The 14,935-nt window shown below is 33.9% G+C and overlaps 1 protein-coding gene and 1 long non-coding RNA gene across 4 annotated transcripts in view; one reads left to right on the forward strand and one right to left on the reverse strand.

The window, feature by feature from the left end:
- Positions 1 to 10,941, reverse strand: part of LOC111514568 (transferrin) — a 36,865-nt gene extending 25,924 nt beyond the window's left edge. For 2 of the 3 annotated variants that reach the window (XM_074169606.1, XM_074169604.1), the window contains exon 1: positions 4,113 to 4,353. In XM_074169606.1, the coding sequence (XP_074025707.1) occupies positions 4,113 to 4,185 (73 nt within the window). In that variant the 5' untranslated portion in view covers positions 4,186 to 4,353. Of the gene's footprint in view, positions 1 to 4,112; positions 4,354 to 10,784 lie in introns of those variants that run through there. The other variant, XM_074169605.1, reaches the window with a different exon arrangement.
- Positions 222 to 11,505, forward strand: LOC141479979 (uncharacterized). The gene is made up of 2 exons (XR_012464097.1): positions 222 to 452; positions 11,226 to 11,505. It is a non-coding gene; the product is annotated as an uncharacterized lncRNA (long non-coding RNA).
- Positions 11,506 to 14,935: the final 3,430 nt, after the last annotated feature.

Genomic DNA, 14,935 nt, shown 5'->3' on the forward strand with positions numbered 1-14,935 from the left:
CCCTTTCAATCCTTTATAATACTAATACTGATGAGAGGAAGATTTAATCTTGAAATGTCACCGCCCTAACCTCAATCAATTCTGTTCTTGTTCTTGGAAAAAAGAATGTAAGAAATATGTGTAAAGTGAAGAGAATGATTTCTATTGTGTCACTTTTGAATTATGCTATTCTCCTCACTGCCGACATCATTATTCTTTCTATTACTCCAACATCACACATCAGGAATGAAATCAGAAAAATATCATGTTATGCATTATCGAATGATCCCCTCACATGTCGATTTGATAAGCAAACTAGGTTGATCTATGAAATACAAACAAAGTGAAGTCAATGTCAACAAAAGTATTATTGATATGATATATCATGTTAATATTGCCATAAAGCGTTCATGAGTTACAAATTCAAGTAAATTGTTTTTATGACACTTATATGGAATTGAAAGTATACACATGTAAGTATGACCTGTACTTTACTGAAATAAAATAAGTTATTACAAATACATACATTTTGTAATATTAAGGTATGAGCTACTTAATTACTGGATACATATATTTATATTGAAAACTGATAACGAGTGAATTTGATATAGTGTGGACATAAACAGATCCCCCCTCTTTACTTTTGAAAGGAACAAGATATCGAGGTTGGACAAAATTTGCATCAAAAGATATAATTTTTTCTACTTTTTGATAAGAAAGATGATAGTGTTGCATCACTCTTCACCAGAAGGGGGCCACCAACTTTTTTTGATTCTCTAACATTTTTTAATTTTTGAACATCAGTTTCTGAGTATTCTTCAAACGACTTATTTTTGTGGAAGACTCAATATTTTATACTGTTTTTTTTGGTTTATAACCTTCCACAATCTGAAAAAATAAAAGCTGAATCAATAGAGAATCTACTCAAATGTGGTAAAGGGCAAACTGAAAAGTTCACCCTGAAAGGTTACTGCCTAATATAAACTACTGGAAAGTCCAATTAGTCAGTACCTTGTCGTATTCATAAATTTTGCCTTCAAACTGAAAAAAAAATTGAAAAAATCAACTATTGATACCTAGCTTTCTTAAGTGGGTAACGTTTTGGAAAACAATCCTTTTCCGTTTTCAAAACCTGTAATCACTATGATAATCTCGCTTCAAACTGTGATTGTTCTAATTTCTTTTCACACAAGTAAAAAGAAATTATTAATTTAGCTTTTATTTTTTCAGATTTTGGAAGGTTATAAACCCAAAAAAACAGTATAAAACGTTCCTGTGTAATTACGGATTTCATATTAGTTTCAAATTGATCATCATTCACTTTCTGACAATAATGAAGTTTGTTCACAAATTCATTATGGAATGTTTCTGGGAAGCACCTCTTATTCTAACCATGAGCCCTGGAGTAGACTGTGGTTATGTAACGTAAACTCAAGATTTCACCAATCTTCATAAGAATCCAAGGATGTCATATAGGGTAACATATCAGGTTATTCTAAGGGACAACGTTTGGTTTGGACAATTGTCCAAACCAGTGGATAGGAAACCAGCTCGTTGTAATAAAGAGGTACCTCATCTTGCTGAAACCTAATATTATTTGAAAATGAGATATCTTTAGAAGAGCCCACTAGATCACCTGATATAACGCTCCTAGATATTTTTGAGAAAATACGTGACATCTGAAATGTACAATAGACAACCACAATTCATTTCAGAACTCGTGCAGAAAAAAAGGGCGCTTGCAATGATATAACTCCAGGAACATTTCATAATGTTAGGGATACAAATAGGAAAATCCACAACAGTTTCCACACAATTGAATTGATATTAAATTAAAAGTAACCTATGATACACATGTACATAGTGTCTAAAATAAAGGATCAATTAGAATTAATTACAATAACAATAAAAACTGGTTAATAGTTATTGACTAAATGTATTGATGAATTATAATTTATAAACTCAATATATTTTTGCCATAAGCAATGATGTATTGAAAATATCGAAGTATTTTGTAGGAGTATTACCCCATTTAACGTACCGACATAAAGGAGAGTTCTGCGAACAGTTTGTTCTCTTAAAGGGTAAAATAAATAATTAACGTGCTCTTATTGTTCTATTCGAAATATTTGAGCAAATTATTGATAATAACGATGGACAATTTATTTTCTTTTCTATTATTTTTTTTAAATGAAATGTTGCATATGTTCCACTGCAGATCTCTTCTAATTCGCCAAATATCAACGTTTTCATTGATTTTTTACCCTAATGTACTGAAAATGATACCTTTCTACATAAATTTTGTACGAACTTGAAATCTTGATTCGTTTACTGCATATATACACTCTCAATGTTACAAGTATTACTACAGACCAATGTATGGAATACAAAAAAAGAATATATGGAATGACCATTTTGACCATGTGACAGATTCATACAGAAAGGTTGCTAATACTATTTAATGAGGAAAGAAACATTTTATCCATGGAAAAACCTCTCCTTTGATAAGATTATCTGAAAAATGTTCAACTTCTGAAAAAATTCTTAGCAAAATTACCTGACCGATTACAATCTACAAAGTTGGCTACAGCTTAGTCAGTTACAAAAAAACAATGAAAGATAAAAATCTTATGCTGTCAAATCTTCAAATCCTTTCAATACCCTGATTAAGGCTGTTTTGATGGCTAGCAGACTGTCCCGCAATACTGTAAGAAATGGAAATCAAAATAACCCGTCTGATTATCTTGGCTGACCTGGATATGAAATGATGGCAGAAAAAACAGGAATTGACAAAAACTGAAGATTGGAGATAAATAGGAGACAAGACTAACAGGAGAGTAATGAAAAATATCCCAAACGTATTTTTGCTTAGATGGTTCCATCTGAAATCTGAAAGTTCTTAGCCGATGAAAGTAATGTTGACATGAAATGTCAAAATTTGTCTGAAAGATTATCTGCCTGATATCAAAAGATCTCCTAGGTGGACACGATTGATAAGAACTACTGTCTAGAAACTTCAATCTATGAGAATATTACTTCAGAAAATCAAAAGTATAGAAAACTGCCACATAGGAAGAAATTTTTCCGTCAAATGGAACTGATTTAGCAGATCCAAGAAACTAAATATTTTGAGCCCAGAAAATGATTACACGAGACTTCTTTTGCAATACTATTATGAAAAATATTGACATCAGGGAATATAAATGAATTTCTAATATCAATGGAAGAGCAGCAATGAAATCTACCTTCAAACGCTGTATGATCTGCAGAAAATCTAAAATAACCCCAAAACTCTAAAAATGAGACAAACCTACCTTGGGAGGGTACAAGATCTCAAACATTTTTGTACATGTTCAGCAATTCATTTACAGGCTAACACCTAGACTAACAAAACATGCAAAATTAACAAATATTATCAAGTAACAAAAATATGAAAACTAGTCAATCTTAGAAGATAATGTTCCATGAAGAAACTGAAATGAAAGGTGAAACTGGAAACTCAGGCGTCTTCAGGAGATAAAGTGACTATCATCAAGTTGGTAGGTGAAAAACACATCGAGTAGACTATTGCAGTTCTGGTGTTTGGGAAAAGTGCTTGTTTGGAGCAAACTGGAAGACTGAAGAAATCAAGTCTATTTATTCAGGACCAGAAGGACAGGTAAGAGTCTTGCTGTAGGAACTAAATCCACTCTCTTGAACAAACGAGCAGATTTTGTAGTGTAGAGGTTTTGATAGTAAACAAAATGGGGAAGAAAGTGGCGTTTCATTTGATTCAAGATGTAGGTGAAAAAAAGGAATATAGCATCTTCGATTCTATTTTGAACTTTAATTGTGGGTAAGCTAGACGATGAAATTTTATGAGCATCTACCTCTTTTCAACATTCCCTATCATTCGAAAATATTTTCGTAAAAGGCATTGTCCTGTTATGAAATTCAGTTCTAATACTGCTGAAGAACTCTGAGTCATCTCAGATATTCAACTCTAATCAATGTAGAATTATTTTTCAGCCTAATCGATCCTGCAATTTATCCTGCAAACTCAGTCACTAATTTCTCAAAAATTCAGAAATGAAAAATTCAAGGATACCACTCCAAAATAATATGCATATAAAAGTTTTTCCCACTACACTTACCTATTTGGCAATAGGAATCATCACAAAAGTAAACAATTAACAGGTAACAAATTGATAAAATATAACTTTTCATACTTCCAGACAAAAATCCACACAGTATTCATAAATTCCACTGAATTGAATGAAATAAAAACAAAGTAAAAGGTAAAAAGTGAATACGATGAAAATTATGACTTCACTTAGTTAGCTGACACCTATGCAACTAAATTATATTTTTTTAGTCAAAATTATGTTTAAATTAGAATAAGGTTAGGAAGTCAGCTGACATGGGGAAGAATTTCATAATTTCTACCAATGATGGCGCTACTCAAACGAGTGTAGTTGTAGTGTAAATTTGTGTAGTGCGATTATTATAAACGTGACAAACTGCTGAACCGGTGAAATAAATTACTTTTGCTGAGGAAAAGAACAAGAAACCACAAAAATATGAAAATCTTTTTTAAACTGAAAGGGTTATATTTTTAGGAGTGATTCATTTTTGAGAAAGTTCTGTCAGAAAATACAAATTTAATACAATACATATACAGTTCAGGAAACACAATAACAACATATCTCAGAATTAATGAAATGGAATTTAAAGTGATAAAACATAATTACCTGGGGATATATTAGAAACATTGAAAATATCTATAATACATAAAATTAGGTACCTAAAGAATATTTCCTTTGATCTCGGTGGCTTCTGTGGAAAGATTGATGTTTTTGTAAAATCAGGTACATATTCATGTTCTTCAAGGAACCGGTATTTATTAATATATTCTTTCAAATACCTAGTTGGCGTGTTTCTCAGTAAGATTAGTTTATCCCAACTCTTTCTTTTTTCAAAATATTCAAATTTAAAAACAGCTGACAATTTGAACTATAGGTATTTGAACTTGAATTCGAATAACTTCCCCCAAACGATAGCAAGGACAGTTTTCTTAATAATATTCAGAGAAACCAGACTAAAACCATGATTAATTATCAATAATAATACAATCAATATTAATAGAAAAAATACTTCAGATTTTTACATCGTGATCAACAACAATAAAAACAGTCTTTAGGAAACATCGGTCACTTAAATTTTGACAAATGGTCCTCTCTATGAAAAATTGGAAAGTAACAATCCATTTGTCCATCGATACCATGGAAGTACGATTTTTGTATAGGGTCTTAAAAATTTTATTTGTAATTCCAAAATTTTTATTTGGGATAATGAATGGGTTGAAATTAAAATATTTTGAAACTGAGATATATGCATTTTATTTATTCTAAATGAGCGATATTTCCCCTGGTGACGATTTTAGTAAACTAAAAATATGTACATAAAAACAGAGCACAGAACTCAGAACTATCTTAGAACTAGAATGTGTTTCACATATGAGCAAATCATATAATCCCTGCAACTCTGTGAATAACTCGTTTACAGTGGCGGCACAAGTATAATGCTAAGTTTTCGCATTATATTGTGGCGGCGGCACATAAATCAATGTGAATAGCATGAGACGAAAAAATCGGTAATTTATTTTCATTCCTCTCCTTCTTGAATTACCACATTACATTACAATACTTAAAAAGATTTGCACACCTGGAAGTATAACCAATAACTACGGAACTTGAATAGTAAAAACGATATTTTTTTAACGAAAGTCATTTTTGTGGAGGAAATCAGAGTTTTTACCAACCTTTTTTAAAAATATTTTCACCTCCTTTGACATCTTGTCGATGAAGTTTAGAACGACAATACGACACTACTGCTAATATACGTAGATTTCTCCAATTCTGATGACGGAGACAGATTTTAGCCTCCGAAACGTTAGGATAAGTATGTGTATTATTTCTGAGATCTTTTTTTGATAGGCAAAACCAATAAATATGTCATGTTACTGATGAATAGAACATTTTTCTTGAATTTACGCATTAACTTATCGGGGTGAACTAATAAGTTTGCTATTTCTACACTTGTATAGGTACAGTTCTAGATTACAATTTTCATATTTTCAGATTTTTGAAGGTGAAAATACCCAAAGATGGTCGATAAAATTAATACTTCATAATATTACAAAATTGATACCTATATTTTAACATGAGTAAAAACAACTTGAAATATGACATCCTGCCCTTGCTTACCACTGACGTCGTGTTTTGTAAAACATACGTTCCAGCTACTTCTTACTTCCTCTCATACAGCTAAATATTGACGTAAGAATTTGATCAGCTATCATTGCTTAAATATTATACAGAGTTTATGCACATGATTTGTCCAACATAAACACATAAGCGCGTTGTAATCGTGAGATATAATAATGTGAACCAGAACCCGAAATCAAAGCATTAATGATCCAACACAAGACAGCGCTATTTCGACCCGGCATATGTCCCATCAGTGGTTCTAGGCTGAACCACGAATTCGTGACTGACTCAACTGTCTTCAAAGGACAAAAACCTGAATATAAATGAAGGAGATGACATCCCCTCTCACGTAGTAGCCATCTGTGCAGTATAAAAAAAATCCTTGAAGGCGGTCCGATGCAAAACTAAGCTTCGACATGGTCCGCCGACGAGATTCACGCTCTACATTTCACTGCAGCTTTTACTACGAAGCAATTTGGAGAAAACAGAACCTAATAACCAAGCATTCCTGATTCAACACTATGGCCTTCCAGTTTATTTTCGATATTGGTTCTTGTTCACGTTCTAATCATGATTACTGCTTCCCCCAATGTAACACGTGGGAAAAACGACTCTATGCAAAGAAATAAGTTTTTACCATTTTCCGTGAGAAAGTTATTACAATTTTGTGGCGGATAGTGATTTAGGATTGAAGATAGACAAATAGTCCAGGCGAAGCTCTCTGACTTACAAAGACACGGTTGTCTGGCCATCAGTGGTGCTATCAGTACCACACCGTCAGCGGCCATGAAGATCCTTCTAGATCTACCTCCTCTTCACATTTTTCTGGAGAGGCTAGATGGACTGCATATAGACTTGTGCACATTGCCAATTGCACAAATCAATTCAATACAGAGTGCAACAGACTGTTGGTTGACACTGAAAGTCACAGCATTCAGGAAATGACCTCTGACTATCAACTACGAACTGCCTTAGAAAGTACTGTTCCCGAGTAGAGAAGACTGGATCCTCCTGGAGAAGGAAATATTAAGAGCAGATAATTGTTGGTTCACAGATGGATCTAAAACACCTTCCGGTTCCGATGCAGGTGTTTTCAGTCGCAGACCCAGGACAGAGATATCTACCTGTCTAGGAACCTATGCGACTGTATTTCAAGCGGAAAGTTACGCTATTGAATTGTGTGCGGAAAGATTGGAAAAATCTAACCCCATACACGAATCAATAAAAATATTCTCGGACAGTCAAGTGATAATGAAAGCTCTTGGTTCCTACCGAACAACGTCTAAATTGGTAGCAAATTGCCAAAAGCGACTCTCCTCTATAGAAATACTAAACAGATTGTCTCTGGTCTGGATTCCTGGCCATACTCGCCTGGAAGGCAATGATGCTGCTGACTTCCTTGCAAATGAGGGTGCTGCAATCAGCTTCATCGAAACAGAACCTGTCATTGGCATCGCTTTAGGCTAAGCCAAACAAAGATTGAACACCTGGATGGCAAGAAGATTTATGGACTTTTGTCAGAATCTTCCAAGATTGGGTCACTCCAAGGCGTTTATTTACCGTTCGAAGCTTGATACCAAACATTTGTTGGACTACAGTAGGGATGAATTACGATGTCTAACTGGCCTTCTTACAGGTCACTGTCATTTGAATCATCATATGCAGATACTCTGACTGTTGGAAGGCAGTGTGTGTCGCCTCTGTTTGGAAAATGATGAAACAGCCTGCCCCGCTGAGGATCGAATCAGGTTTTTAGAGTTCGGTAGAGCCGTTCTCTTACCATGTGACCACTCACCATACAAAATAATCGGCTCCGTTAAGAAGCTGGGTTTATTTGGTCGAGTGTGAATAGGTGTGAGCCACAATAAACCTTTGCGAGTTGCGGTGAAGAGTCAAATAGACCTATTCACTTTGGACATAACCTAACATAACCTAGACCAGGAGTCTCCAAACTTTGAAGCCTTCGGGCCATAATGATTTTTTCAGTTTGTTCCAAGGGCCAATTTCTGCCCTTAACTATATTTCTAGACTAGGATAGTCGCAAACGCGTGACCTAAGCAAACTTACGCTTTTTTTGCATTTCAATTATTATTGTGTATTGTGACACTTAACGACATCTAGTGGCGAGTAGTGGTACTATGTACTATCTTTTTCAGCTACCCGCTAGGTGGCATTAGTCGTAATTAAATATTTGGAATTACCGCGTTGGTTCGAGAACGTTTTGGTTCTAGCTAGTGTATGCCAATCACCTCGAGATGGCAGTAATAATTGCATATAAAAAGGATAGTGGCGCAACTGCGAGTTAGTCTGCGTAGGAAAGGCGAAGGAAGCGAAACTGTTTATTGTGAAATAAAGTAACACCCGTCAATAAAAGTATTTTGATTTGATTTATTGTTTTTATGTGTGATTTGTTGATATGGAAAAGAAACCCTGGCTCCGGAAGTCCAAATGGAAATTATTGATTTACGTTGCAGTGATATGCTCCTACTAGAATAAATATCAAAATTCATCTTTGTTGGAATTTTATAAGAGTCTTCCACTGGAACAATTTGATAATTTACATAAATTTGCTCGTGGGTTGTTTTTTGTTTTTGGTACTACTTACTTGTGTGAGAAAACGTTTTCCAAGATAAAGTACACAAAGAATGTTTACAGATCTCAACCGATGATCATCTTAAATCTCTTTTGATAATTGGTACAAGTAAAATTGATCCACAACTACAAAGTATTATCGGTGGAAAATCACAATTATATAAATCTCATTAGTGTTTTTGTTTTACTGTGATTCATTTCAATTATTTGTTAGTTATTAATATGCTTAAACTTAGATACTTAAGTTAAGTTTTCTTTGTCATCATTTCTGTCGTCAAGTTTTAGCTTGCAAGTAAATACAAACGAGTAATTATCATTCTGTGTTTTCTTCTTCAACTTATCACAGCAATAGTAACAACAATTAGGGCCGGATTTGGCCCGCGGGCCGTAGTTTGGAGACCCCTGACCTAGACAAACAGAAAACAAACAGAGGAAGCTAGCCACTCCCGCCAGCGAAACGTCAGGAAGACATTCCAAAAATCCACGGCCTTCAAATCCGGAAAACAGTGACATTGAAAGCGTCGGCCGCGAAAGCCGTAACCATTTTGTGGATTTTGAATTTTATCCTCAATTGATTGAGCTGAAATTTTGGATTCGCATTGTTTGGATGACAGTACATGACGTCATTCTACATCCAATATGGCGAATCGTGGATGATCCAAAATGGCGTATTAGTCTTTTTATACACAGGGTTTGCTGAATGAAATTCGAAAATTATTATGACGTCACTCCAAATTCAATATTGCGGACTGCCCGAGATGGCGCAATATACAAAGCCTCCATGATATGGGTATCAAATGAAAAGGTTTAGTGTGAAGAATACAAAAATAACATGTCACTCTGAATCCAATGTGGTGGACTGCACAAGAAATGGATAAGGAATATGTCTAGCGTTTACTAAAAAAAAAAATTAAAGTAAAAACATTTTTGGAATAAGCTTTCATTGATATGCTTTCATAAGAATAAAATAAGTTTTGAATCAATATAAACAATAACAGAGTATGCTATTAATTGCTTGTTTTGAAATTTTTTTTTACTGTTAATATATGTATTCTTCTTGGGATGCTGAAAACTCATGAATGCTAATATTAAGTTTTCTGACATTTGACGTAAATCTATGATGAATTTACTAAAAGTTTTTTATAATATGATTCTCACAAACTGATAGAAAATAGTTTTTATCACACATGAATAAACTATACAGTAGGTAGTGTACTCTACAGTAGGTAGTGTGAAATCGCAATGAAATATTCTTAATAAAGTTTAGATTAATTACGAAAATCTAATTGTTTCGTCTTCCGGTAAAATATAGGAATACAGGCTTTCACAGCTGGTGTCAATGTTTTGGTTGATTTCCGGGTTTTGCCGTGGTCTTTATTTTTGGTTATAATCTCCAACTGTTTCCACTGCAACTGCGGCAGTCATCTTCAGTGGCATGGTCAAAGTACTCCTCTTGACGTATCAACTGAAATTCGAAAAAGACCACGGCAAAACCCGGAAACCAACCAAAACTTCCGGGAAAAGTTTTCAAAACCAGGTGAGTCAACGCTTTCTAGATAAAATTAGTCATTACATGAAATAGTGACGTCGTGTATTTGAAAAAGGATTAAAAAGATGAATCATCATTTGTTTCTTCAATATAAGGCAGCTATCTAAAATTTCAGTGATGTCACAGTTGACCATTGACAGCAAATTTTGTTGTAAGTGGACCAATGAGCATGCGCATTAGATATGGCTGACTTTATTTACTTCTCTCTAAGATTTAAACAATGAGGTCATTGCATGGGCATGGTGCCCAAAAACTAAGGCAAATCAATATGGGGGCATTCACAATACCGAAAGTCATTTTGCTCCATTGTTTATTGTATAGGAAAATTTGGCTAACATTTATTCGGAATTATTAAAAATTATTCTACTAGAATTATTATCATTATTATTAGAAATGAACATGTAATATAGACTTACCATTTATATCAATGGAAAACACCCCACTGATTACTTGTAGCAATAAAATTGAAAATGTATTAAAGATCATTTTGTCAGTATTAAGGAAAACGGGAATCAGAAATGAACTACACCGCTTTAGGATTTCGTGACGAATAAATTTGGGTGTGTTCAATCACTTTATCTTATCTCTTATCACAACAGTTTACTCCTGGAAGGTACGCAAATTCTGACGTTACACTTATGAACCCTATTTTAGAGGCGATATTATTTGTTCGTTTGCATTTAGCGAATTTTAAAATACGATATACCAGCGACTCCACCCGGGTTCGCTTGGGGAGCCAAACATATAGGTACTATTCTTTTCAAAAAATAAAATTTATATTTATCCATCGATTTCTATTATGTTTACTTCAAGTTAGTCTCCTTCAGCTCTTTCAGGAATTCCGTTTTTATCTTCAGATTCGTCGGAAAATGCCGTCCTTTGAAGGGTTTCTTCAATCTTGGGAACAGTGAAAAGTCGCAGTCAAAATTCAGCAAATTTGAAACGAACTTCGCTGCCACACGCTTTATGCTCAGCAACTAGTGATTCGATGATTCTCCAGATTGTTGATGTGCTGGGGCGTCCATGACGAGCGTCGCCATTCACATCTTCTCGACCTTATGTGAAAAGCTTGTAAACCTTTTTTGACCCAGAGTATACTCACCATATGTCACTGTCAATAAAATTAGTGTTTTTGAACGTGTTTGATTTCATTTTTTACACAAGATTTGATGAAAACTCTTTGATCCATTTTTTTCGATAGCAGAAAATCGCCGAGCATTCAAAACGCTTTTAACTTTTATGCCTCTCACCAACAATCAAACATGCTGAACAGCTGAAACTTAGAACATGTGTTCGAGACAGGTGTACCAACATAAAAAAACAAAAAAAAAATGCTACCTATTCGAATGTACGTAGCCCCCAAAATTTGAAAATTCACCTTATTTCTTCAACAGCCCAAGTATACCTAATTTATTTTCTGTCTTAGTGTCGCCTCAGCTGGTTACTGATAATAATGACCTTTGGAGTATTGTGACGCTAGAAGATGCTATTGTGTAGCGTTTCGCGGTTTTGTAAACTTTGAAGTGGAAATCTCATTGAACACATTGAAGTGTGTTTTTTGAATACGTTATAATAGATTTTCATCAAGTGTTGGTCAATTCTATCACACTTTTGATAACATTTACTTATTTATTTATTTATTTATTTTTTCATTTATTTATTTGCCACTGAGGTACAGTATGTACATATGGTATGTCAATAACTTAAAATTAATATATATATATATATATATATATATATATATATATATATATATATATATATATATATATAGAACATAATAACAGTGTGATACGAATAAAATAGGTAGGTAGGTATTTCATTTATCATATATGTGTATATACATATATGCATATATACACACACACCCACATAGATAGATAGATAGATAGATACTTTATTCATGTTGTTACACAAAAGTGTTTATACATACGTCACATAAAACAGTTACAACAGAAAGTAAAAATGTGAAAATTACAGCGAATAATTAAGTTATTTAAAATCCATTACAATCAACACCATTTGTCAGACAATAAAAACATATTCAAACACAAATATGTATAGCTTTGTATACTTCATAAATACATAAATTCAGTTACTTGATTACAAATAGGGTATCGGATATGAAAAGTAATTGAAATACTCTTCAAAGGAGTAGAAACATTCCTCGATCAGAATACTCTTTACTTTCTTTTTGAAGTTGCTCAAACTCAACGTTTCGTTTTTCAGATTCTTAGGAAGAGCGTTAAAAAATTTTATCGATAGATACAGAGATGATTGTTTGATCTTAGTTGTTCCAGGCTTTGGCAGTCTTATATCACTTTTTCCTCTTGTGAAATATTCATGTACCTGCTCATATTTGACGGTATCACCACGAATATTTTAATTTTTTATATAAATCAAACATTCATATATGAAACAAGAGGGAAGTGTAAGTATCTTAAATTTTTTAAATAGTGGTTTGCAATGATCATTATAATCAACCCCTGCCATAATTCTTAGAACTCTTTCCTGCAAGACAAAAATTTTGGCTGTATGACTTTATGCACCCCAAACAACTATAGCATATACGTCATTGCTGCGTGAAATATTGAAAAGTAAGATACCCTGATGAATTCTTCAGTTAGCTTGCCCTTCAATTGTCTAATAATAAAAGTTGCCGTCGATAACCGTTTGAATAAATGGCTTATGTGTGACAAAAAATTTAAACTGACGTCTAGATGCACTCCTAATAACTTAATATCATTATTAGCTATCGTATTGTTCAGTGTGAAAGAGATTCTTTGTGTTTTGTCCAGATTTAATGTCAGATAGTTGCTTTTGTTCCATATTTTCAGTAATTCTTCAGATTCCATTATATTTTGTTCGACAATACATTTGTCCCTGTTACAATGTATGATGGAGACATCGTCAGCATAACTAGTTACATGTATATTAGTTGGTTTGGACAAATTGAACATCATATCATTAACATAGATTATAAAAAGTAGAGGACCTAAAACAGAGCCCTGCGGAACTCCATGTTTCATTACAACAAAATCCGAGATATTGTCTTGCCACTTGACTCTTGATTTCCTATCCATAAGATAGGATTTGAATAATTCCAGTTCGTTTCTCCGCACTCCATAGTACTCCATTTTATTCATCAAAATATAATGATTTACAGTATCAAATGCGCGGGAAAGGTCATAGAGATTTGCCATACAACATTGTTGATTCTCGAATGAGTCTAATATTTTTTCATAGGCTTCGCACAAAGCAGTAATTGTCGATCTGTTTGACCTATAACCGTGTTGAAATTTTGTTAGCAAGCTTTTTGTTTCAAAATAATTTGTAAGTCTGTTTTTTAAAATAATTTCAAAAATTTTTGCTAATATTGGAATGATTGAGACTGGTCTATAGCTGCTTGTGTCCTCAAAGTTTCCCTTTTTATGTATAGGTGTTATTTGAGAAAGTTTGAAAATTTCTGGAAATAAACCCTGTTCTATATAGGAATTCATCAGGTTTGTCAGTGGCTCGATCAGAAAATCCCTTATCAGATTTAATAATATGCTGTTCAAATTAAACACATCCATTGCTGGTAATTTTTTGAGGTTACTAATAATATCTCTAGTTTCACTGACAGTAACAGGAAATAGGAAAAAAAATTTTTTTGTGGATGGGGCAAACTTCAAGAAATTTTGAAAATCTTGATCATTTACACCAACAAAATCTGTTAAGAGTTCTTCAGTAATATTAACAAAATATTCTGAAAATTCATCCGAAGTCACGTCCGATTTGTAGTTGCTAGTCCTTTTAGTCGCTCTGTTGACAGGTGAGGACCTATCTACCTCAAGACAACACAATATAAAAATGCGATTTTAACCTTCAAAGTGATTCATACGTAAAACAATGTAATTGCAACTTTTCTTCGTCACGCGTGTCGCATCGGTTTGTGAGACCGCTTGATAACTGATATACGCATGAAATATGTAAGTATATCAACGTATTTAATTTGGTGAATAATAATATCGTATCAGTTTGAATAGTCTTCCAAGTTGCGTAGCGAGTATAGCATGGAGTGCGGACGTGTTGCTTAAAAATCTGTTCTGATATTTCGTTAACCAGCTGTCGCCCCCTACGACAACCTTCAAAAGTCGAACTTGCTCGAGCTAAGAATTGATGAGGTTCTATCTTTCAACGTTGCTTTGGAATCTATATTATTTCAAGTCAAAATGGAGAATACCCCTGATTCTCCTGAGAACATCAACACACACAACACTACCCCCTTCTCTAGGGTTGTTTGCCCCGAACTACATTCCAAGAGGGGACATTACAACCCATGTAAGAATACCGCCTCTCTATGTAGACGACTATAGGCTTACTTCTGGGTGACAATTGGATTTTGTACACCAGATCGTTCATCTTTTGGTTACAAAGTAAGGTCTTTGCCATGGTTTCTGCAATATGGGACATAAACGTTTAAGACTTTGGGGTTGGTAGAGCCACACTGCATCGCCCTCCTTGAAGCTTACCGGCAGCAACTTTTTGTCAAATCATCTTCATCCTGTTGCTGGAAAGCTGTAAT

Source organism: Leptinotarsa decemlineata, unplaced genomic scaffold, assembly GCF_025532065.1.
Source record: "Leptinotarsa decemlineata unplaced genomic scaffold, Ldec_3_MD MMD2_P_RNA_scaffold_5, whole genome shotgun sequence".
Lineage (NCBI taxonomy): Eukaryota > Metazoa > Arthropoda > Insecta > Coleoptera > Chrysomelidae > Leptinotarsa > Leptinotarsa decemlineata.